The sequence below is a fragment of the Rhinatrema bivittatum genome, chromosome 9 (assembly GCF_901001135.1).
Source record: "Rhinatrema bivittatum chromosome 9, aRhiBiv1.1, whole genome shotgun sequence".
NCBI lineage: Eukaryota > Metazoa > Chordata > Amphibia > Gymnophiona > Rhinatrematidae > Rhinatrema > Rhinatrema bivittatum.
The window spans coordinates 27,100,842-27,127,000 of record NC_042623.1 but is presented as its reverse complement, the minus strand read 5'-3'; the positions used below and the strand labels follow the sequence as shown (position 1 = coordinate 27,127,000).

Sequence of the window (26,159 nt, the reverse complement as noted above, 5' to 3'; positions counted from 1 at the left end):
GTAACGGACGCTTTGCGTTTAGGTTTTCAGAATTCTTTGTCCTATAATGCTATATTGTTGCTTTTTGTTTCCACAGTCTTCTAAATAAAAAGTTAAAGAGAGGATTTAAATGGCATTTGATTGACTGCTTCATGTCATGTGACCCCTCTGAGCACACTTTGAACGGCTATTTAAATGGAGTTCTACATGCTGTTAAAATGCTCTGAAGCTGTTTATAACTGCAGTAAATTTCTCTTTATATTTATACCTCCCATTCGTATATTTAACTTATTTTGCTCTGTTGTATTTCCTTGTCCCATGTGCATATTTTTGTGTCCCCCCTCCCCAGACGCAGCCATTTGCGAAGCACGGCCTGTTTCGGTAGACCTCTAACAGTGATGCTTGCAAATGCTGAAAGCTCTGTGAAGATTCTGCAATATAATTAAAACACGTGTGTTTTCAGATACAGACAAGTCTTTATTACACAGCTCCTGTATTTATTACAAATTCGACATGTCTTTCCACAACAGGGAAGGACAGTCGCTTGTCAACAAGCGTTATTAAAGCAGCAGTGCAAGATTTTTCACAACATCCCAATAACTCTTTTTTCTGGACCTGGAGTCTGTCTATGCACTTTGATCCATCCTCTCTAAATCTAAAATTAGATTTTCTGATAGAACAAGTACTGCCAAATTTAAGAGGGGGGGGGGGGGAAGGCAAGGGAAGCACTTTGAAGCCGCACGTGCCAGTGGTTGAAGCGCGCCTCTTACCTCGTCTGGCGTGTCTTTAGACTCTGGCTGCGCAGCCGCAGCACGACGGGCAAGATTCCCGGCTCGGATGTTGCTGAGGTTAATCTGTCTTTCAGGAGGCGGCCCGCCACGGGGTTGACCACGGACAATGATAGCACAGCCTGAGAGAACCTGCAGAGAAGAGCAAACAATGTCCAATGAATTGTCTGCACTGGAACATGCTCCACCACCACCACCCAAAACAAATGCAGCTATCACACACACAGCATAAAGGATTTCACTGTGTGTTCACATTCAGTATATACAGTAGAATTCATTTCATTCAAGACTGTCATCATAAAACTGACACTTGGAACAAACTCATTATGGAGGAATCTGTTGTATCACATAAAGGAGGTCTGAAACTGAATGAAAAACAACCATAATCCCAATTGTTCAGCAATTTAAAGCAAAGTAGCCTAGGTTGCACAAAACATTATCCAATTTCTTGATTTACTCCATTCCCCTCCCACTTTTCTGGATTTATTGCTAGGTCTTTCTTATGCTTTCTTTCCTAGAATTATTTACACCTATCCTCCTTACTAGGGAGGAAGAATAGCCTAGTGGTTAGTGCAGTGGGCTACGAACCAGGAGACCATGGTTCGAGTCCTGCTGTCACTCCTTGTGACCTTGGGTAAGATACTTTACCCTCCGTTTTCTCGGGTACAAAACAGATTGTAAGCCCGCTGGGGATAGAGAAATACCTGGATGTAAACCGATGTGATATCTCAGATCAAATGTCGGTAAATAAAAATAATAAAATACTAGTGCTCTTACAGCACCACTTTGGTAATGCCCTCAACGTGCCAAAAGCAACAAAAGACTAAAACCTAATAACCCAAGAGATCATTTTTATATTGACTTGAACTGGCTCAGTCTGAATGGTGACCCAGAAAACTGCTGGAACTTCACTAAATAAATCTTAAAAATAGGTGCAGTGCAGGCTAGCCAAAACGTTTCCTTTTGCTCAGGACACAAGATGAGATCGGTTCAGTCACCAATTTAAAGGTGAGTTGAGATGTCCATTTGTTGAGTATTTTGACCAGACGGACCACAGACTGGATTAAAGATCCAACACTGCCACTAAATAGGACACAGCTAAAATGATTCTAAATTCTGTGGGCCTGTTGAATGTCTCAAAGTAATCCTAGCAATAATTCAGATGAGCAAAGGACGACAATGTAAGTTAGATTACAAAGGAAAAAGCATGGGGAAAAGTGAAAACTGAAGTTATCCCAGACCAAAAATCAGATTAATATGTGGTTAAATGATTTACTTCCAAGCTGTCAACACAGTCATCCAGCAACAAAAATATATACTTCAGCTGATACAGCATTATATGAGCACCACACCCCAAAGAATAAACAGGCTAGCCCTTAAAATGCTTAAGACTACTGTAGACAGTCCAGACCATAGAGCTTTGCACTACTAAGCAAGAAACTTGGATTGAATCATACGCCAGATGATCTTAAATCAACTCTATCACCAGTAACTCATTGACTCTTGCCTGCTTTCTCTCGATTCAGTCAAATGCTATATGTCCTACTTTAGCCCCAATTCCCAAGGCCCTTTGCCAATACCATGGTCTTAACCTAACCATTCTCTACCAGCCATGTATCATAGCTCGAGATATATATATATATATATATATACACCCTGGTTTGTTTCAACAGCTTTCCCCTAGAGCCAAGAACACCAAGAAAAGTCTTTTCAAGCCTACAACGATTTATTCAGATCTATTATTTTATTCCTTTCAATCAGAAATTTACACATGCTGACTTCATACATACTACATACATTTACTCATATTGACTTCATATTTTTTCCATGTTATTCATTGATTTATTAACTGCTTGTTTATTAACGGTTAAATATCATACACTATTTGCTTACTTCAATTAATTTATGCAATGTAAAAACTTGCTTACTTAGATTTGTTCTATGTAAAAACTTCTTTTTTTATGTTCTATGTTCTATGTAAACCGCTATATTTTAGCGATAGTTACTGCTCTTTGTGAACCGGGGTGATATGTATACTATACAGGAACCTCCGGTATATAAATTATTTAAATAAATAAATAAATGATCCTAGTTCTGTATTCCTCTGTTTTATGTAATTGCACTATTTGAGGCACTGTTATTGTTATTATGTAAACCGTTTTGATTTGTAATCCTGTTACAAGAAATTCGGGATATAAAACTGTTAAATAAATAAATTGTAATCCCAGCTGGGATTTCAACTCTTCAGGCTGGCCAGAGCTGGCAGTACTGCTGAAGGTATGCAGATGGCCTTCTCCCCCAGAAGAGAAGGCAATGGCCTCAATGGTAATAACTGCTGGCCACCTACAAAACAGCAGCTGGAAACAGCAATTGGGAAAGCTGCATCCCAGTCCATGCGGATGTCTGCTCTAAACTGAAATGTATAAGAAATGAACAGAAAAAAACTGAAAGCTGTGAATAACTCCCTGCTGAGACACAGATGGTAAGGAGAATAGCTCCAGAAATAAATATTCAAGCAGTAATGTGACCTCAGTAATCTGCAATCGCGCCCTTTAGCGCCATCAAAACAACACATTCAATTAGCAACTATGAACCTACAAATCAGCACAGGAAATGGGAGAAATTAATATGTACAAGGAATAAATCTTTGTAATTACCAATGCCAACTGCTGAATCAGCACAATGTCTTGGCTGCAGAATGAGCCTAATGCCAGTTCTTCTATGTAGTTTCAAACAGAGCTGGGAGGCGGGCTGGCCCAGCGTCTGAGCAGGAGGGCTGTGTACAGCTATGTGCAAAACCCAGGCTCAGTCCCCAGACCCATCTTCTGCTCTCCAGATCAGCTAAATCTGAGGCTCCTGTGGAAGCAGCTTCCATAGCACTCCCACCTCCACTCTTGGGAGGAGAGAGAGTCACAGCTGATACTTCATGACCCTGGGTCAGACTCAGGTTGAGGAAGCCATGGCCTGTCGCCCTTGGTCAAGGACTTATTTTTTATTTGATTTATCGCAACATACAAAATCAAAGCAATTGTACATTTATAATCATATTACAACTGTGTCCTAAAATACACTGCAAGGGCTGGGCTAGGAGGGATGATGTAATAAAATAAAGGAAGAATCTTGGGAATAGTTGTAAATAAAAGGTTCATGGTACTGTAACCTGGCTCTGATTGAGCTAGAAGTCGAAAGGAGCAGGAAGAAACTGCCAGGCCACAAAAAATGAATAAAACAGAGCTTGAGGAGGCTGAAAGAGATTGCAGTGAAGAGGAGCTCAGAGTACTGCATACACTGAAATGTCTGAAGTACTACTGGGAGAGCAAAGGAGATCGCTATTAATTCACAAGTCATGGCCTGTTAAGTTTACTTCAAAAAGTGATTTTAAAATGGTCCACCATTATCATTGGTGGGCAAGACTTGAAGCTATTAAGATATCTAAACACACATTACATTGTCCATTGTTTTACCAGATTTATTTTCTCTTTTCTTTTTTTTTAATAAGACAGTGGTTTGCATGCTTTGAGTTCCTCTGGAAAAAGAAACCTCTGTGTAGATAAACAAAATGAGTAAAGAGTAAGGCAGGGTCAACTTTTGGACCTTTGTTCAGCTTTTGACACTGTAGACCATTCTATCTTATCTGTTGGCGCTTGGTATGTGGCGTTTAATTGGTTTAAGTTCTATCTTCAGAGTTCAGCAAGTTTAATTGAGGTCCAAGTGTTCCAGTCAATGGAGTCCCTCTGGGGGTCCATGCTCTCCCCCTACTCTTAACCTCTATTTACATCCATTAATGTTAGAGTCTATTGAAACATTCAAACACTGCACTCTGGGTAATGATCCATTAGATCACATCAGAAAGTTAAATCTTTGTCCATGGTGCAAGCCTGAGTGAAGAAGCTTAGCCAAAACCATTTGAGGACTCAGATTCTTTGGTTTCAGTACCCGAATTATGAGCTATCCTTTTCGTCGGGTGCTTTTTAAAGATAGATTAGTCACTCCAAGTGAGGAAGTGAAAGCCCTGGGAGTTCCCACAGACTCAATTTTTCTCATTTGCAGTACTCATGTAATCTTTATCGATTCCTTGAAGGAGATGATTTGGCTACTTTGATTTGTGGATTGGTCTTAACTAGGCTGGACTACTGCAATTCTCTATATGCAGTTTGTGCCTTAGTTGATTCGCCTCCAACTAGAACAGAATATTGCAGCCCCTTTGCTGCTGTGCATCAATAATTATGACCATATTTCTCCAGCATGAAGCTTTTGTGCTGTTTTTGAGCTGCTTTTAGCATTAAATTCAATGCATGTTTTGATTTTTAAGACTTTGAATGACCTTGCCTCCAATTACTTACGCTCATTTAGCGCACACAGAATGTCACAAACCTCAGATCAGCAATGATTAGAAAATTAAGTTAGATGATACTTTTCCTATTGCAGTCCTACATTCTAATTTTCTTCTACAGTTTAGCAATATAGGTAATGAAATGCAGTTTAGGAAATTATGTAAGACATGTCTATTCAGACAGACCTTCATTTAAGCAGCCATTATTGTATAGTTTTTAATAGGTTGTTCTAGTCTTAAGTTTTTCATTTTAAAATTTCCAAGGGTCACTAGCCGTTTACTGTATATTCTTTTATTTGTATATTTTGATGTTGTGATTTTATTGTACCTAGCTGTTTTTGATGAGGCAATACTGTATATAAATTTAAGTTAAGTGAGCTTCCCAAACTTTATTTTGCATATATTTTGCAACATGGTGGATTCTGAATACAAAATTGGAAGGAAGGATAATGCTTGATGGTTGCAGGTAGAAAGAACTGGTCTTTCTTTCTCCAAGTCATATCCCAGGGATAGGTCCTACAAAAAGTAAGGAAAATTTAGTATTATCAACAACCTGTAGAGCATCTTGGAAAGTAGATAAGACATGGAAAATTAAATGGAAAAACTACCAACAAAATCCTATAGTATAACCTGTTTAAAATTAATATTTTTAATTGGTCCTGGTGGCAAACAGAGCATATGGATATTGAATCAGGTAGTTAAAGCAGAGAGTTCATTTCTTTCCAAGAGATAAAAGGACAGGTTACAGAAGAAATACCTACAGTACCTGAATGTAAATCATACTGAGTTACCAATGAAAAGACATGAGCTAACTATAAATAAATTTAGCTCTGGAATTTAAACAGCTTCTGTAGAAGTGCTGTCTTAATTGGGAAAACTGATATCTATTCACTGCTAAATGTACCAAGGTTTTTAAAACTTCTGGCAAAGCTGGCTAGTATCCTCTGAAATGGATTCAGGAGTCTATTCAAGTCTGAAGCAAGGGGTTTGCAGAAGACTAGAAAAAGGGTGGGGAAAGGACTTACAAGTCTATATGGAACCTGCACAATGGGGTGTTTTCTGGAGCCAGTCTTTCTAGTTTCAGTGTCCACATCCTTCACTCAGATATTTTATTGCTCATAGGACAGTCTGAACACTAGTAAAATCTCCAAACAATATACACGAAGATAAATACTGGTTTTGCCACACAGATAGGGAGAGTCTCACCTTGTATTTTGGTAAAGAAATGTTGACAAGTGTATGAAGAATGTTAAGGATATAATGAATATCCAATGTGAGCTTTCATTTCACATTTATAAATCAATTGCATGTAATAATAAATTGATAACTTACCACCCCCTTAGCCTTAAAACTCATCCTTAGCTGGAAGGATAGTTCCTTCCTAGAGATACAAACTTAGTGGAATAACATTAATGACAAATATGAAGCTGTTGTGTAGTTTATGTATCCCAAGTGTTGTACCCACTTGTTCCCTGGCACAGGCTTGCCTAGTAGTGCCATCACCCAGAACAATAAGCCTCATTAGCACTAGGAAGGGAGCCTTCACAGGATTTGTTGAATTCTCTACCACCCCACATCAGACTTGCCCCAGGACCTACTCTCCTTCAGAAGATTGGTCAAAACCTGACTCTTTGTGGCAGCTTTCGTGCCAACCAGCAACACAAACCTTGCCAAACATTTTATATAATCCCTTATCCCACTATACAACACTAACTCACTCAAGCACTCTACCCTCCTTGGCCATAAGGAACCTCATGTTTAATCTTATATTTAAACCTTGCATTTAAATTAATGGAATCTTATATTTAACCTATGCACTGTTGTGTTTTCTATTTAGTATCATATTCCAATTGTGCTGCACCATCCCTACACTGTTCTAGCTAGCTTGAACTGTTGTACATCATATACCAAACTGTTGTACGTCACTGGCTCTATCTAGCCCAAACTGTATATTTTCATAATGCTAACTTGTGCAAACTACTAAACTGCATCACATTGAACAGCTATATCTAACTCGCTTTGAACTCCCCCAGCTGGAAAAGCATGACATGATGTAATGGCGACCTTTTTGTTGTACAATATGGCAGTAATATTTTCCTAGATGAGTTAATATTTCACTAAATGGAAACTGTATATAAAAAGACTTGTGAGTTGACTACATGAAGACAAAATGTCCCGGTCTATGCAGAAGCACCATTAAGGGAAAGCTCTTAAGACAGTATGATACAACTTTAATAGCCCTTCAGATGCTATGCTCTGCTTTACAGAAATCACAAATTCGTCCGACAAGGACAATAAATCAACTGTCTACAAAAATCAAAGCTTCATTTCTAAGATTACTGAAAATCATTAAGCACTCCTTCACTCATGGAGGCGGCCATGTGGGCAAAAGCATAGCCATCTCACTAGATTTAATCAATACACAGCATTTAATGTCAGTTGTGACACTACTAGTATTGACCAATTTGATCCCAGGGTACCTGATTTATGACATGTCTAAAACCATGAAAGCTCAGGATAGAGAAAAGTGGTTTGTAGTGAGAAGTAGATTTTGCACAAACATTATACATATTAGGACAATATACAGTAAAAGCCTGAATGTGAGTAAATTCATGAGAGTGCTTCCTCACAAGGACGGTGGGTGAAGAACCTCCCTATGTAGGAATGTGGATAGAAAGCCAGCAAAAAAGCGTATGATGCAGGCACCAAGAATTCTGAATGGTGGGAAAGAAAGGGTAAAGTCATGGCAGGGTACCATTTCTGTTTTCTGAAGGTAAGATGATTATTCATGTTCACATTCTGAAAGTGGTGGACAGTCTGGTGTATAATATAATTAAATGACGACATCACCAAAACATGTCCCAGCTTGAGACACCAAAACAAACAAGTGTTAACTAATCTTACAGAATCTCTGAAATACCGTATGTTTCAGGACTAAAATCAAAAAGGGGGGATCTTGGTCTCTCCACCTTTTATCTCTTCAGCTTCAGAAAGAAGTGGTCTGCAGGCTAAGCTATACAACAGAGCATAAGGGTCCCAAAACCAGAGAACTGAAGGAAAGAAAATACACAAATTCTGAGAAAGGGCTGTGCAACAAAGAGCAGAAGTCACAAAATTTCAGAGAATAAATTCCAGAATTTGTAATTCTTTTCTACCTATATTCCCCGAGGAGGCCCCAGCAACCTGAAACTACTGGTATCATCCTGAAAAAAGCTACAAAGACAAGAGGCTGAAGGATGTTGGAAAAAGCAAGTCTGCTTATCATAAACGGTGTTTTCCGTAGATAGATGAATTAGCCATGCTGTCTGGGTATGTCTTCTGTGCCACTAGGTGCTCCCTCTTGTATCTTCCTGCGTTTGCCTGAGGCTCCTCAGTCCATATCAAAGTTAGTATGCCATGTCTGAACTGTCCGGGGAGGTGGGCAAGTTAGCATGGCTAATTCATCTATCTACAGAAAACACCGTTTACTGTAAGCAAAGTTACTTTTTTCACGTAGATAAGAGGCTGAATTAGCCATGCTGTCTGGGAGTCCCCCAGCTGTTGTATTGAGCAGTTTGAAGTGAGTGTAGTCTGTTTACTATTGTGCTCAATATATGAATCATAGGCGGACAGTTCTTATGAAGGCATTTTATGTGTAGAACATGTGCTCTTCTGTAGTATAGTGTGTGTGCATCATCCGCGGCTTGTTTGTCTAAACAGTAATGGGATATGAAAGTATGAAAAGATGACCACGTTGCCGGTTTACAAATATCTATGAGAGGCACTTCATGGAGGTGGGCGACAGATGCAGCCATTGCACGAACTTGGATGTGCCTTAGGTGTTGTGGAGAGATGTTCTGAACGTTTTTGGTAGCAGAATTGTATGCAGTTGGATATCCAGGAAGATAGAGTTCGCTTTGTCACTGGACATCCTGGCACGTTTGGGTTAAAGGAGAGGAAAGTGTGTGCACTGCTTGTAGTAGGCAAGTGCACGTTTACAGTCAAGAGTGTGAAGTTTCCACTCATTGTCATTGGCGTGAGGTTTTGGATAAAAAGTGGGTAAAGTGATGGTTTGGTTTACATGAAAACTGGAAAACACCTTTGGTAGAAAACTTGGGTGTGAGCAAAACCCCTTTCATGAATCTGGAGACAAGAGTGACACGACATGGGTTCTCCGTTTAGGGGAGTATGTTAAGCTGCTATGGCACTTAAATGTACTCGTAGAGAGGGCATCGCTAGGCCTTCTGTGTAGAGTAGATGATGGTAGGAGAGAAGTCGTTCTGGTGGGCAGGTGAGTGGGTCCATACCTGCAGTTAAGCACCAGGAAGTATAATGTGACCATTTTCTTTGGTAATTGAGTCTAGTGGACGGCTTTCTAGAGGAGACTAAGATGTCTTGGAGAAGAGGAGCAATGTTCATATTTTGGAAAGCGAGCCTTTCAATCTCCATGCCATGAGGTGCAGGGAGGAATGTAGAGAATGAAGTAGTGATCTGTTCTCTTGGGTAAACAGCTGAGGGCTGTTGCCTAGAGGAACAGGGTCGCATATTGATAGTTGTATGAGATAGCTGTACCAGGGTTGTCTTGGCCAAGTTGGGGCTGTGAGAATCAGATCCGCTTGGTCTTCGATGCATCTTTGGACTGTGCGAGAAATGCATGGTATTGGAGGGAACGCATACAGTAGACCTTGAGACCAGTTTATGAGGAAAGCGTCCTGAGCTAGCCGGTGCAGGCTTGGGTACAGTGAGCAAAACGCGTCTACCTTTCTGTTGTGTTCCGTCACAAACAGATCAATGCAGGGAAGACCCCAAGTAGAGAACATGCGATGCACTGTCTCCTGATGTAGTTCCCATTCGTGGGGGTGAAATATTCTGCTCAACCTTTCTGCTCTGGGATTGATGACTCTGGGTAAGTTGCTTGTAGGCAGATGGACCTGCTGTGAGCCCATTCCAGGATCTGGATTGTTTCCCTGCAGAGGGTCCAAGAACCTGACCCTCCCTTCTTTATGTAAAACATTGTGACCTGGTTGTCTATGTGAATCATTACAGTTTGCCCTTGCAAGGAGTATTCGAAGGCTCGAAGGGCATTTCGTACCGCCTGGAGTTCCAGCAGGTTTATGTGTTGGTTGCACTCCGTCGCGGATCATAACCCCTGAGTTTGAAGATGGTGTAGGTGAGCTCCCCATCCCATGGGAGAGGCATCTGTGGTATTACCTGATGTCAGGGGGGGGATCGCAGAGGCGGTCCCGTCGTTAGTGTGGATGGAAGTAGCCACCATTGTAGGTATTTCTTCATGCTGAATGTTATGTGGATAGGGGTCGATGATAGATGTAAGAACTGAGTCCATTGATGTTTGAGGCCCCATTGGAGGCGACACATGTGTAGACGTGTGTGTGGGATCACATAGATGCTGCCATGTTTCCTAATATGGTCATGATTTGGCGGGCTGGGACAGACCTGGTGTGTAGAAGGACTGAAGACAGCGTGCGAATAGCAAGTGCTCACAGGTGCGGTAGGAATGCCTTGTCTTGAATGGTATCTATATAGGCCCCGATGAACTGCAAGGTTTGTGTTGGCTGAAGGTTTAACTCTCGTAGTTGATCAGGAGACCCAGATTGTCGAGGCAAGAAATGGTGTGAAGTAGATTCTTTTGCAGGAGAGACTGGTTGGGTGCTACTAGAAGCCAGTCGTCCAGGTAAGGAAATATTCGCATCCCCCTGACGAACGAGGTGTGCCACCGCTACTGCTAGACATTTGGTGAAGACTTTGGGGGCAGAGGAGAGGCCTGTTGTCCATCTGGAAGCAAAGGTAACACTAGGAATTGGGATGCATTGGTTTGTGGGCATATGCATTCTTCAAGTCCAGTGAACACATCCAATTGTTGGGCTGAAGGAAGGGAAGTATGGACTTGAAAGAAATCATCTTGAATTTCTCCTTGTGGATGTATTTGTTGAGCGCACAAAGGTCCAGGATTGGACGTAGGCCTCCCGATTTCTTGGAAATGAGGAAGTATTGTGAATAGAAACCGGGATGAGGTGTCGAAGAAGGTAGTTCCTGAACGCAATTTTGCTGGAGGAGCGTCTTGACTTCCGAAGGAGAGGGCCACTGTGTGCTGCTCGATGTTTCTGGGGAAATAAGTGTGGTATGATTGGAACGGATGTAAAGTGTAGGGAATAACCTTTTATTATTGTGAGGACCCATTAATCGGATGTAATATTGGAACATGCTGGGAGGAATCTGGATAATCTTCCTCCTACTGCCAATGTCTGAGCCGGTGGCGGAATTATCTTCAAAAACCTTGTTTTTTTGATGGCTGGGATTTCGCTGGGGGATGGGCCTGTTGAGGGGCTCTTATCCTCGGTTGTGAACCTTGTGGTTGGGTAAGGTTGTTGTCGAGTTGGCTGATAAGATTGAGGCCTATAATAAGAGTATGGCCTGTAGGTCCTTTCGTAAGTGGGCTTCTTATAAGACGGGTATTGTCACCTGAATGATACAGGCTGATATAGGGGCGTCAGGGTTAACAGCTGATTTTTTGTTCCTTTAGCTTCATGACTGTTTTGGTGAACTTGTCACCAACTAGGTTATCCAGTCGGCATGGAAGGTTAGCCAGCTTGTCATGGACATCATAAGAACATAAGAACATGCCATACTGGGTCAGACCAAGGATCCATCAAGCCCAGCATCCTGTTTCCAACAGTGGCCAATCCAGGCCATAAGAACCTGGCACGTACCCAAAAACTAAGTCTATTCCATGTTACTGTTGCTAGTAATAGCAGTGGTTATTATCTAAGTCAACTTAATTAATAGCAGGTAATGGACTTCTCCTCCAAGAACGTATCCAATCCTTTTTTAAACACAGCTATACTAACTGCACTAACCACATCTTCTGGCAACAAATTCCAGAGTTTAATTGTGCATTGAGTGAAAAAGAACTCTCTCAGATTAGTTTTAAATGTGCCACATGCTAACTTCATGGAGTGCCCCTAGTCTATTATCCGAAAGCGTAAAAAACCGATTCACATCTACCCGTTCTAGACCTCTCATGATTTTAAACACCTCTATCATATCCTCCCTCAGGCATCTCTTCTCCAAGCTGAAAAGTCCTAATCTTTTTAGTCTTTCCTCATAGGGAACTGTTCCATTCCCCTTATCATTTTGGTCGCCCTTCTCTGTACCTTCTCCATCGCAATTATATCTTTTTTGAGATGCGGCAACAGAATTATACACAGTATTCAAGGTGCGGTCTTCAACATGGAGCAATACAGAGGCATTATGACATTTTCCGTTTTATTCACCATTCCCTTTCTAATAATTCCCAACATTGTTTGCTTTTTTGACTGCCACAGCACACTGAACCGATTTCAATGTGTTATCCACTATGACGCCTAGATCTCTTTCTTGGGTAATAGAACCTAATATGGAACCTAAAATTGTGTAACTATAGCATGGGTTATTTTTCCCTATATGCATCACCTTGCACTTGTCCACATTAAATTTCATCTTCCATTTTGATGCCCAATTTTCCAGCCTCACAAGGTCTTCCTGCAATTTATCACAATCTGCTTGTGATTTCACTACTCTGAACAATTTTGTATCTTCTGCAAATTTAATTACCTCACTTGTATTTCTTTCCAGATCGTTTACAAATATATTGGAAAGTAAGGGTCCCAATACAGATCACTGAGGCACTCCACTGCCCATACCCTTCCACTGAGAAAATTGTCCATTTAATCCTGTTTCGTGTCTTTTAGCCAGTTTGTAATCCACGAAAGGACATCGCCATCTATCCCATGGTTTTTTTATTTTTCCTAGAAGCCTCATGAGGAACTTTGTCAAATGCCTTCTGAAAATTCAAGTACACCACATCTACAGGTTCACCTTTATCCACATGTTTATTAACTCCTTCAAAAAAGTGAAGCAGATTTGTGAGGCAAGACTTGCCTTGGGTAAAGCCATGCTGATGGCGCTTGACAGGAGCCTTGCCAATTGTCTTGCTGCTATAGAATTTGCTGAAGTTTTGGAGCAGACCTCAAAGCCTTCATATATGGAATGCAGAAGATCTCTTAAACCCTCTTCCATGTTGTGGTATTCCGTAGGCAGGGTGGAGTCTGAGGATCCCTGTGTCAGATACGGTTTCAGAGTCTGCAAGTTCTCAAACAGGTGCTGGGTGTTAAAAAAACTGATGTTTTGAATTTTTGCATTAAGCGTGCTCGATTGATAGGAGCGCTTCGCAAAATCATCCAGTAATTTTGCGTCTCTAGATGGTGGTGTATTTGAATGTAACCTAGACTTTTTTGCTTTTTGCATTGCAGATTCTACGACCGCCGATTGATGGGGTAGCTGAACCATAAAATAAAAGGGAGGAGACCCTCATATGATATTTGATATCAGTTTTATGTGAAGTAGTAGTAAGAGGGGTGTCCCAAGCCTTCTCCATCAGAGGAATTTAGCACTTGGTGTTGAGGCAGTGCTACTCGTTCATTGGGAGTGTCAAATATTTTTAAGATGCCCATCATCTCCTGATGGGAAGTTTCCTGGTCTCTACATTAAGGAGTAGGCCTACTTTTTCTAGAAACTGTGAATACATTAAGTCTTCAGGCGGAGATGCCGGTTCTGGCGGAACCTCAGCTGGGTCTGAAGGGTACCCCATCGATGAATCACCGGAGGAAGATGTAAGTATAAACTCTTCCAAAGGTGTTGCTGGCCTCTTTGGCTGGACTTTCGATGATGGTCTGGGGATAGAGGGGTCTTCTGGCATAGGTGGAGCCTCCACTGGAGTAAGAGGTGGGGCGGATTTTGAGATTGTTCTATCAACTTTAAAAATTGCAATAGGATGTTTGTTATCTGGGTAATAGCTTGCGAAACTAGCCCAGAGGTTGAGGGTATGGAAGGCAGGGTCTCTACTGGCAATGGAGCAGTAGGAGCTGCTGTGGTCAATGGGCTTTTTGGCTGTACCGGGATAGGTGGAGGTGGCACAATCCTATGATGTTGTTGGCCAGGCGATGGATCCGATCTCTGTCCAGGAGAGGATGATTGGCTGCCTGAGTGACATGGCGGAGATACGTCTTGGTCAGAATCGAGCACAAGGAGTGGAGAAGGCTCCCTAGGTCTCTTATGGCCAGATGTATGTTTCTTTGGCCCCAGCTGCTTTGGCTGCATCGGCTGTTTTTTGTTTCTGAGAACCCACGGTGGTGTGTCGACTCAACACAGTTGCGACACACTCTCCTCCGTGCGATGCATCAATGTTCTTTAGGCGCGTCGGTGCGTGGTTACTCCCGAGGTGCATTGGTGCTTCGGATACGATTCAGATGGAAGTTGTTCCTTGCTTCGGTGAGCCGGTAGCGTCGATAAGGCATGCAGCCGCGATGCCATCAACATCCCCCGTGCCGTGCACTGGTTCTTGAAGGGGCAGTGGGTATTTTACCCTGGGGGGGGTCCACAGAAGAAGCCCTTCTATGAGAGGTTGACCTTTTGCGTTTTGGGCCTGGAGATGACCTGGTAGAGGCCTCTGAAGGGGCATAAGAGCCCGATGGTGCTAACTTAAGTTGCTGGATTTGAGCTGCTCACTGGTGCTGCGCTCTTGGGGACATATGGCCACAGTCCCGGCAATTTGCCTGATCATGGTCAGGACCCAGGCATAGGTAGCATGACTGATGGCCAGTCACTGACATGATTTTGCCACAGGCGCAGAATTTAAATTCTGGGTAAGGCATGATAGAAATAAGCCTTTTTCTGTGGTGATTAAGTTTTTTTCTTTGTTTTGGGGGGGTTTTTTTTTATCTCAAACTCAAAAAAGGTCTGGAGAGACAGAGCTCCGTGTGCGATCAATCGCACGGAATAAAACAGACTGAGGAGCCTCAGGCAAACACGGGAAGATACAAAAGGGAGCACCTAGCTGAAAGACTTCACTAGACTTAGAGAGCTTTGCCACCTAGTGGCACGGAAAACGTATCCAGACAGCATGGCTAATTCAGCTGCTTATCTACGTGAAAACCCACTGATCCCAAGTGCTTAGTAGAGTGAAGACTGGTGAACAGATGTAAAAGAAAATGAAGACAGAATCACCCTCCCAACAAGCAAGTCCAAACTAGAATTACTATGAATTCTAGCTATGTTTAAAGTGCTATTTAAGAGTCAGTACCAGAGACAAGTGCTGTGCACTGCCATGAGGAAAACCCAGGCTCAATTTCCAGTCCAAGTTTCTGCTCTCCAGGATGGTTAGGGCTGGAACCATCAGTAACTCTGTGGCCAAACAGGGCCCACGCTGTTGCTGAAATGACTGGGTGGAAGCGATATATAAATACAAGTAGTTGCAATTGAAGGCTCATGGTGCCACTGCCTCATGAACACCAATTCCAATGGAGCTGGAAGTTCAAAGAAGGAAACTGTGGAACCTGCTCTTCCTTCAAGCACACAGGAAACAAAGGTAGTGATAGCTGTTACTTATGCAATGCCAACCCAATACAGCATTATAAAATACAAGTAGCCTCAGGGTTTGTTTGTTTTTTGTTTGTTTTTACAGGCAGTATTATAAAGCTTAATAAATAATACAATACTGAGAAATTTGTTCCATGGTACCAAGTGCTTCCTATCTTCCCCCCTCTATCTCTGGATTATTTTTATTGCGTTTGACATTTTAAAAGGGAGCAAAATTATAACGAACCAGATGGACAATGGAAATTACAAAAAAATATGGCCACTAACCACTTTGGATTTACTACTGCTACCCATCGCTGACTAAACTGACCTCCAGCAAATATAAGCAGTGCCCATAGGTTCCTACCACTGTGAGGTCAGGGAGAAACCTGCCAGGTAATCAACATTCGTGAAACTTTCACGCCTGTTAATTCAATATTTTGATGAAAGCTACAGGGTGCCTGTCAACCTTCAGTCTCAGCTCTCTCTGCTCCAGTCCCTCCCCTTGTAAACACAAGGGAACCCTCTATTCCTACCATCCAGTCCCCCTTCCACATGCCCTGGTGGGGGGGGGGGGGGAATAGACTGAAGTCACAGAAAGCAGTCAATTGTTCAGCCCCTTTTTGTGTCTATTATCATGTGCCCAGTGTATGCTCACACATTGTCCCATGTGATTACCAGCATGACAACCTGCTGATACAGAGGGCATTTTCAGCATACATAAGCTCACACTCAAAGACAAGGACTTTCTCAAAAACATAAAATACAGTGCAACCATCCTTTATAATTCAAAACAAAATGACATTTCACAATCATGTTTCTAACATGTCTGATAGGTGACTTTTGTACATGATAAATTTTCTATTTGTATATAGTTTAAATGTTTACAAAAATGACTTTTTGATAGTGTGAATATTAAGCAAAATTATGTAAATTTGCCACATAACCACTGCAGAATTTTTAAAAAATCTGCCAAATAATCTGCTTACTCTTGCCACAGAATCTTGAAAAAAATCTGCTGCAGAAAACTGGGGCTATGGCTATCAGCAACAGTTAAAGTGGAAACAATCACTGGGTGGAATTTTAGTTCATTAGACAGAAAAACATACATCATCCTACATAAAAAAAAAATCAGAGCTATTCCTCAAAACCATTTTAAGTTGGGTCCAATACTGTGCCAGCACAAGCCTAAGGGACACCGGTTCTACGCAGTTCAGCAGACCAATGCCATCATCTTGAGTATTCACTGCTGTTAGTCGCTCTGACGAGCGCCTCGCTGACACGAGCCGCACGCTTCCGTGCATTTATCTCTGAACATTGCTTCCAGGGAACATTCAGTGCCTCGTGGAGGAGTTTCTTTTTAACCTTGCGATGGAAGGCGCTTGGCACTAACAACTGCTCATTACCTTTTGTATGACTCAGAATGCAAATGCATTCCAAACTGCCTCAGGATCCCCCCCCCCCCCCAATCTAGATTTTAAGAAACTTGAGTTCAACACAAGAATCCCAATGGTATCACCAAGAGCTATAGGTAATTTATGCATTCTTTTTACCAGAGCAAGCCAACATGGTGTAAGATGCACACACAGATGTTCGTTAAGGTCTTGTATGCATTCATGTGGCCTTGTCCCTCAAACCACCTTCACACTGCCCAGATGGGCAAACCCATGAAACCAATAGTGCAGTGCATTCAGGTCAACTAACATACTTCATGTTAACAAGAATAGGGATCAGATACACCCAAGCTGCTGTCATTAGAACACTGGGGATTAAGCAGTAAGATTCCCATTTTACCAATTAAAACAGACATTAAGACAGATTTTAATATTTTGCCAAAGCAAATCTTTCTAGCAATATAATGCAAGAGGGGTGGACCCCATGGCTCAGGCTGCAGTGCAGAAGAGGAGACAATTTTAAGTCTCCTGTCTCATCAGGACCAGGTAGCCAGAAGAGACATGCTCAACCTGAGAACAGAACTCAGATGACACCACTGTGGCAACCTCAGCCAAAGGAGCAGAGACCTTCTCAAAGCAGACTTCTCTAACCCACAGTCTCATGTCATATGGAGTGACATGGGTTAAATGTGGGAAAAGGGGGATAAAGAGCAAATCACACCAACCAGTCTAGCAAAGATTTTGCTCATTTCCATTAGTATACAGAATCTAAGTAGGTTAGACTAATTGCCCAACAACTGTTTTGGGATGTGTCAAGCAGACCACCTTAATTTCACACAGCTTAGGATCCTCACGCCACAGGTAAACTGGGGTAAAACGTTGCTGAATTAGGAACAGCATTTGTCAAGAAAGCTGAAACAAGCTCTGATCTTACAAAGGCTGATAACTAAACAATAGAAACGTAATGGCAGAAAGACCATTTATCCTAGTCTGTGCATCTACACCAACTGCTTAGCACTCTGTGATCCCTACCATTCATTTCTTTAGTAAAATGTATTACCGTATTTTCACTCCATATGACACATTTTCCCCCAAAAGTGGGGGGAAAATGTCTGTGCGTCTTATGAAGCAAATATAAAAAAAAAAATTTAACTACAGCCCCCCACCCTCCTGATCCCCCCCCCCCCCAAGACTTGCCAAAAATCCCTGGTGGTCCAGAGGGGGGCCTTGGAGCAATCTCCCCCTCTTGGGCATTCGGCTGCCAGTAATCAAAATGGTGCCGTGGCCCTTTGCCCTTACTGTGACAGGGGCTAACCGTGCCACTGGTTGGCCCCTGTCACATGGTAGGAGCAATGGACAGCGCCATCTTAAAAAATGGCATGGGCCATCCATTGCTCCTACCATGTGACAGGGGCCAACCAATGGAACTGGTAGCCCCCTGCCACATAGTAAGGGCAAAGGGCAACCGGCACCATTTTGATTACTGGCAGCCGAATGCCCAAGAGGGGGAGGTTGCTCCCAGGACCCCCGCTGGACCACCAGGGATTTTTGGCAAGTCTTGGGGAGGTCAGGAGGGTGGGGGGTTGTAGTTAATTAAATTTGAAGGGTTAGGGGTTTTTTGTTTTGTTTTTTTTCATGAAATAGCATAAAAGTTTTCCAATCCCGGGGGTGGACCAAAATGGCCCTCCCCAGACCTGAAAATGAAACGGGGATGAAACCAATTGTATGCACACCCTAATTTTAATGCCAGAAACGGACGCTCCATAAGACGCACAGACGCCCAGGAGCGGAGCCGGTTTAGCACACCATTTTTTTTTTATTTTCCCTCTCTGAACCCTAAGTGCGTCTTATGGTCAGGTACGTCTTATGGAGCGAAAAATACGGTACTTCCCACAAAAAGGCCAAAGAGATGTACAACATAAAATCAAGATTATATACAAATTGAAATAAAAACCATGCATATAAAACAAATACAACAATCGCAATATTATAACATTAAATCAACATGAAACCAACACAAGTCACTGACGGATAAAAATCGATAAAATCAATACAATCCAGAAATCTGCTGCAAAAGAAAGGCTTTAAGACCACTTCTGAAAGTCTTACTATTAGGACTTAATCTTAAATCAACCGAAAAAGTTCTACAGGGAGGCTGCATCTACCGAAAAGGCTGATTCTCTAGTAGAAGTTAAACAAGCTAATCATACTGATGGTACATCAAGGAGTCCGCACTGAGAACATAGTTGTCGGGTTAGTTTATAAACTTTTAACAGAACATTCCCCCGAGGACACGTATTAGGATTTAGTAGTTTACAACAATCATACCTATTCTATACATAATGCGTTGTTTAACTGGCAACCATTTCAAATTTTGAAAAACAGGAATGATGTGTTGATTCCACTTCGTACCTGAAATCAGACAGGTAGCAGAACTTAATAATTGCAGAGGTTGTAAACTCAAATCTGGTAAACCAAGGTAAAGACTGATACAATAGTCAATTATTGGAAAAATAATTGCCTGAATAATTTTTGAAAATCTGAAGGTAAGTGCCTGAGACCCGCAATAACACGAAGTTTAAAAAATCCAGATCTGACAACAGATTTAACCTGGGGTTTAAAGGAAAGGCAAGAGCTGATCAATTCGCCTAAACTTTTAATAGAATAAAAAATACAGGGTGGCCCATGGAAAAGTAGCCCGCCTCCAATACCAGTGCCATGCAGGCAAGCTACTTTTCCATGGGCCACCCTGTATTAAATGAACAGTTACCCAACACAACTGCTGGGTAGGCTTTTGGCGTATGAGATCATTGAATTATAGTAAATTGTTTTGCCATGTTCGAAGATAGTTTATTATGGTGTAGCCAAGATTGAATAGAGGATAGACAAATATCTAAGATTTCCATCGTATTCTTCCAAGTATCCCCATTCTCTCAGATCCCATGAGCTTATTCCATGCTTTCAGATACTGTCCTTGTCCAACTCTACTGGAAGGCTGGTACAATGCACCCAGCACCCTCTCTGAAAAGTATTTCCTTAGATTACTCCTACATCTACTCCATTTCACCTTCATTCCATGACTGCTCGTTCCAGTACCTCCTGTTGAAAGAGGACAGCCTCCTGTACATTGATACCTTGAAGGTATTTAAATGTCTATCATATCTCCCATTCCCAACCTTTCCCTCTGGGATATCTATGTTTAGCTCTTTTAATCTATCCCCATATGCTTTAGAATCAAGAACATTTAGACCATTGACAATTTTAGTAACCTCCCTCTGGACATAATTTTGAAGGCATGGTCTCCAGAACTGTACACAGTATTTCAAAGGTCTCATCAGAACCTATACAAAAGCAATATCACCTTTTTACTGTTGACCACTCCTTTCCCAATGAAGCATTTATCATGCTTTTGCCATCACCTTATTCCCCTGTTTGGTCACATTCAGATCAGATAAAATCACCTCCATATTCCACTTTCATACAGAGAATTTCACCCCCTATACTGTATGGCTCCCTTGGGTTTTTTACAGTCAGAATGAATGACACTGCATTCCTAAGCATTAAATCTTAGTTGCCAGACTTTAGAGCAGGTCTAGCCAATTCTGGTCCTCAAAAGTTTGGTTTTGAGGATATTCATAATGAATATGCATAAGAGATTTGCATGCATGGCCTCCACGCTATGTAAATATTTCTCATGCATATTCAGTATGGATATTTTGAAACACAGGCCTGTTTGTGGCTCAAGGACAGAACTGGCCACTCCTGCTCTTTATACTTTGTTAGATCTCTCTTCATGGTTTCCATGCCTTCCTGGGTGACTCAAAATCAAAAGGTTTAAGAATTTTTCATTTACGAACATAAGAACATAAGAAAATGCCATACTGGGTCAGACCAAGGGTCCATCAAGCCCAGCATCCTGTTTCCAACAGTGGCCAATCCAGGCCATAAGAACCTGGCACGTACCCAAAAACTAAGTCTATTCCATGTTACCATTGCTAATGGCAGTGGCTATTCTCTAAGTGAACTTAATAGCAGGTAATGGACTTCTCCTCCAAGAACCTATCCAATCCTTTTTTAAACACAGCTATACTAACTGCACTAACCACATACTCTGGCAACAAATTCCAGAGTTTAATTGTGCGTTGAGTTAAAAAGAACTTTCTCAGATTAGTTTTAAACGTGCCCCATGCTAACTTCATGGAGTGCCCCCTAGTCTATTATCCAAAAGAGTAAATAACCGATTCACATCTACCCGTTCTAGACCTCTCAATTTTAAACATCTCTATCATATCCCCCCTCAGCCGTCTCTTCTCCAAGCTGAAAAGTCCTAACCTCTTTAGTCTTTCCTCATGGGGAGTTGTTCCATTCCCCTTATCATTTTGGTAGCCCTTCTCTGTACCTTCTCCATCGCAATTATATCTTTTTTGAGATGCGGCGACAAGAATTGTACACAGTATTCAAGGTGCAGTCTCACCATGGAGCGATACAGAGGCATTATGACATTTTCCGTTTTATTAACCATTCCCTTCCTAATAATTCCTAACATTCTGTTTGCTTTTTTGACTGCCGCAGCACACTGAACCGAAGATTTCAATGTGTTATCCACTATGACGCCTAGATCTCTTTCTTGGGTTGTAGCACCTAATATGGAACCCAACATTGTGTAATTATAGCATGGGTTATTTTTCCCTATATGCATCACCTTGCACTTATCCACATTAAGTTTCATCTGCCATTTGGATGCCCAATTTTCCAGCCTCACAAGGTCTTCCTGCAATTTATCACAATCTGCTTGTGATTTAACTACTCTGAACAATTTTGTGTCATCTGCAAATTTGATCTCACTCGTCGTATTTCTTTCCAGATCATTTATAAATATATTGAAAAGTAAGGGTCCCAATACAGATCCCTGAGGCACTCCACTGTCCACTCCCTTCCACTGAGAAAATTGTCCATTTAATCCTACTCTGTTTCCTGTCTTTTAGCCAGTTTGCAATCCACGAAAGGACATCGCCACCTATCCCATGACTTTTTACTTTTCCTAGAAGCCTCTCATAAGGAACTTTGTCAAACGCCTTCTGAAAATCCAAGTATACTACATCTACCGGTTCACCTTTATCCACATGTTTATTAACTCCTTCAAAAAAAGTGAAGCAGATTTGTAAGGCAAGACTTGCCCTGGGTAAAGCCATGCTGACTTTGTTCCATTAAACCATGTCTTTGTTTATGTTCTGTGATTTTGATGTTTAGCACACTTTCCACTATTTTTCCTGGCACTGAAGTCAGGCTAACCGGTCTGTAGTTTCCCGGATCGCCCCTGGAGCCCTTTTTAAATATTGGGGTTACATTTGCTATCCTCCAGGCTTCAGGTACAATTGATTATTTTAATGATAGGTTACAAATTTTTACTAATAGGTCTGAAATTTCATTTTTTAGTTCCTTCAGAACTCTGGGGTGTATATACCATCTGGTCCAGGTGATTTACTACTCTTCAGTTTGTCAATCAGGCCTACCACATCTTCTAGGTTCACCGTGATTTGATTCAATCCATCTGAATCATTACCCATGAAAACCTTCTCCATTACAGGTACCTCCCCAACATCCTCTTCAGTAAACACTGAAGCAAAGAAATCATTTAATCTTTCCATGATGGCCTTATCTTCTCTAAGTGCCCCTTTAACCCCTCGATCATCTAACGGTCCAACTGACCCCCTCACAGGCTTTCTGCTTCGGATATATTTTAAAAAGTTTTTATTGTGAGTTTTTGCCTGTACAGCCAACTTCTTTTCAAATTCTCTTAGCCTGTCTTATCAATGTCTTACATTTAACTTGCCAACATTTATGCTTTACCATATCATAAGCACAGATTGATGAATGGTTTATAAACTACACCAAGTTCCTTACCTGCAACTATAAAAAAAAACCCACTTCAGGGAATACTACAGTGTTCAGTGAATCACAGTAAATCGAGGTCCTCAGGCCTGCGAAGGGTGCAGAAAAAGCTGCTCTTAGGGTGACACCCAGTGACCAGATTACCTGCATCCTGCTCAGGTCACAATTGTACTGGGCCTACAAATAGGACTGAATGTATCCAAGAAAGATAAATGAGGATGTGAGAGACCTGGGCAGCTGCTGCATATAACCCCATTAGACCTCTCCGGCCCTCAGAATGCTTCGCTGGAGCTGCCTTCGGTGAGGTCTGTTAAACTGCAGAGTTCCAGAGTTTTCTTTTTCAAGCCCCAAATCTTGGAATGACTTCACAAAAGTAATCAAGTTACTTAAATGATATCCTGTTTTTTTGAAAGGCGATACTAACACTACTACATCAGGACTAGCACACTGTGCATGTGGTTTGTATCCCTCACATCGGAGTAGCTCTGGCTTTCTGGTGCTTTCTAGCAGCTTATTTCAGGAGGTGCACAGGTTTAAAGGGATTTTTGTAATTTGAGGAAAAGAACAATTGAGGTGGATTCAATAGAACCATATATGCCTGTTTGGGATTATTATTAATTTTGTAAAATAGCGGACTTGTCTGGTGCTTGGTCTTGTTTGCTTGTTGAATGTGTTTTGTTAGCTTTGTATTTTATGTAATGCGTTTAATATTTTTACTCACTTCTAGAATTATTTCAACAAAGGGAAACAAATCTCAACAGGAGATAGGAGATTGTACATAGAATAGGATAGGATAGGAGATTGTACATAGGAACTCCCTGTTTAGAGCTAGATGGGAAAGATGGCTCTAAACAGGGAGATGATGGTTCCCTGCAGAGAGCCAGATAAAACCCAAACAGAACATGACAGCAGATTAAAAAAGCAAGTTTTGCTTCCCATAAATGGTGCTTTCCGTAGATAGCAGGATGAATTAGCCATGCTCCATGGGAGACATCAAGCAGCACGTTGCAGAGTTCTCTATCAAATCAGTTAAAGGTTTTTGATGTACTGAGCACGTGCAGGACTTCCCACACGAACGACCATTCCAGAAGTCTATAACAAAGCTAGTTTAATTCCTGATATAAAGTTGCTATCCAAGGAGGAGGGTGGGTGTCACATGGCTAATTCATCCTATCTACGGAAAACACCATTTACAGTAAGCAAAACTTGTTTTCCATTGATAAGCAGGCTGAATTAGCCATGCTCTAATGGGCAGTCCCAAGCTGAGGGTTGCTGTAGACTAAGTTACATTTGCATTAATTCTTGTTGCTCTTATGTTTTGCAACCCCTGTGGACAAGCAACTATGTTGATGCGGATTTATTATTATTTATTATTTTTATATACCGACATTCGATCAGGGATATCACATCGGTTTATATTCAGGTACTGTGGGTATTCTCCTATCCCCAGAGAGCTTACAATCTAGGTTTGTACCAGAGGCAAAGAGGGGTAAGGTGACTTGCCCAAAGTCATTAAGGGCCATATTAGTTGGTTACTTAGAGGGAGAGGGAGATTAGTTCAAGTGTTGGTTTTAGGAAACTGTGGATTTTTATACAGTAGTTATATCACAAGAGGATTATATACAATGTTATATACAAAGGTTATACACCAGGATTGTATGTCAAAGATTATTGCAAGGGCTCTGTAAATACACCCTAGGGTTGTGCGCAGAAGAATGTATAAAGCGTTTCATATCTTTATTTAGTAATTAATTTATGCATTTACTCTGCGTCATGGAACAGAAAGGAGTCAGATGGGAAGTGTGGAGCTGCGATGAAAGGTGGTGAGGGGATAGGGTCATTGGGGGAAGGCTTGGCGGAAGAGCCAATGCTGTCTGTCAAGGCGGTAGTGGGATGTGAATGATTGCACTGATGACCAAGTTGCTGCTTTGCATATACCTTCAATAGGTACTTTGTTTAAATGTGCCAAGGATGTTGCCATTGCCCTTACCTGATATGCTCTTACTGGCTAAGTAAAAGTGAGCGATTTTGCAACAAAAGAATGGTTTTATGGAAGGGCATTTAGATAAGGCCTTTTACACCAACAAGGATGATTCTTTGGTCTCAACATGGCGTTTCTTAGAATCTGGCTGTGAAGCAGGTGAAACATGGCGTTTTCTACTATTGGTGCTTTGAGCATTTCCCAAAGAAGAGGTACCTGAGGGCTGAAGTCTATTCGCAGACAAGCAATTTTTTCAGCTTTCTGGTGTTGAGCACTTGAGGACATGTGGCTGCAGTCCCAGAAATGTGATTGTCATGGTCTGGGCCCAAGCAGATGTAACAAGAGGCATGGCCATCCATTATGGACATATGTCCGCAAGCACAATATTTGAAGCTTGCTGTAGGGTGTGAAGTCATCATAGCCCTGAAAAGTGCTTTATTTCCCTAAGAGAGTTCAGTGAAGTAGAGATGAAAAAAGACTAAAGAGTTCTAGAACAGTCATTCGCACGGGAAGTCTCGCATAAACTCAATAGATCAAAAACTAATTTTATTTATCTAGTTTTATATACCATCATTCGGATTTGCCATAACTATTTGACTTGAGAGAACTCCGTAACATGCCGCCCAATTACATCACCCATGGAGCATGGTGCATGGCTAATTCAGCCTGCTTATCGATGGAAAAAAAACATACAGCCCCATCCAGTATGTCCAACCTCCTGCTCAGCTTTATAATCTTCTCTCTTGGAGACTCGGTACTTGTCATGATTTTTATTTATGAGCATTTGATATTCTGCTTTTTGCCAGGTTCAGTCTCAAAGCAGATTACAGAAATTAAGTCAGGTATAATATGATTAATGTAGTTAACACTGAGTGCCACTGTATGGCAAAAGGACCAAATGTGGGAAAAAAGTCTTTAATATTCCTAATAGACCAGATGGGGAAAGGCCTGGTCGAATAGTCATGCCTTGGCTTTTTTCTGGAAAGCAAGATAGTTTGGTTCTTGGCGGATGGCTAAAGGAACCTCATTCCAGATCACAGCAGCACAATAACTGAAAGCTCTTAGTCTTGTGCAATTCAATTTGGCAGAAGTCAGGGATGGGGAGGAAAGAAAGGCCTTTTGCTTGGATCAAAGTCTCTAGCCGGGTGTAGAAGACAAAAAGCTGGGTGAGATACTTTGAAGCCCAGTATTCTCATCTCCTCTGGGAGACTATAGCACCTATCTATAGTATCTATCACCCTTTATGTAAATAAACTTTTCCTTTGATTACTGTACAGCAGAGCTTTCCAAAGTGTGTCACGACACTTTAGTGTGTCGCCTGCAGTGTGCCGGTATGTCGCGCAAGCCCGGTGCACATGACAGGGCGGAGCAAGTGGTATACAGAGGAGAGGTCAGAGGGA

General features: G+C 41.7%; 1 protein-coding gene across 1 annotated transcript in view; it reads right to left on the bottom strand.

The window, feature by feature from the left end:
- SND1 (staphylococcal nuclease and tudor domain containing 1) overlaps window positions 1-26,159 on the bottom strand; it is a 1,835,638-nt gene that overhangs the window by 1,794,077 nt on the left and 15,402 nt on the right. Inside the window, exon 2 of the mRNA XM_029615915.1 lies at window positions 750-899. Within this exon, the coding sequence (XP_029471775.1) occupies window positions 750-899 (150 nt within the window). The remainder of the gene's footprint in view (window positions 1-749; window positions 900-26,159) is intronic.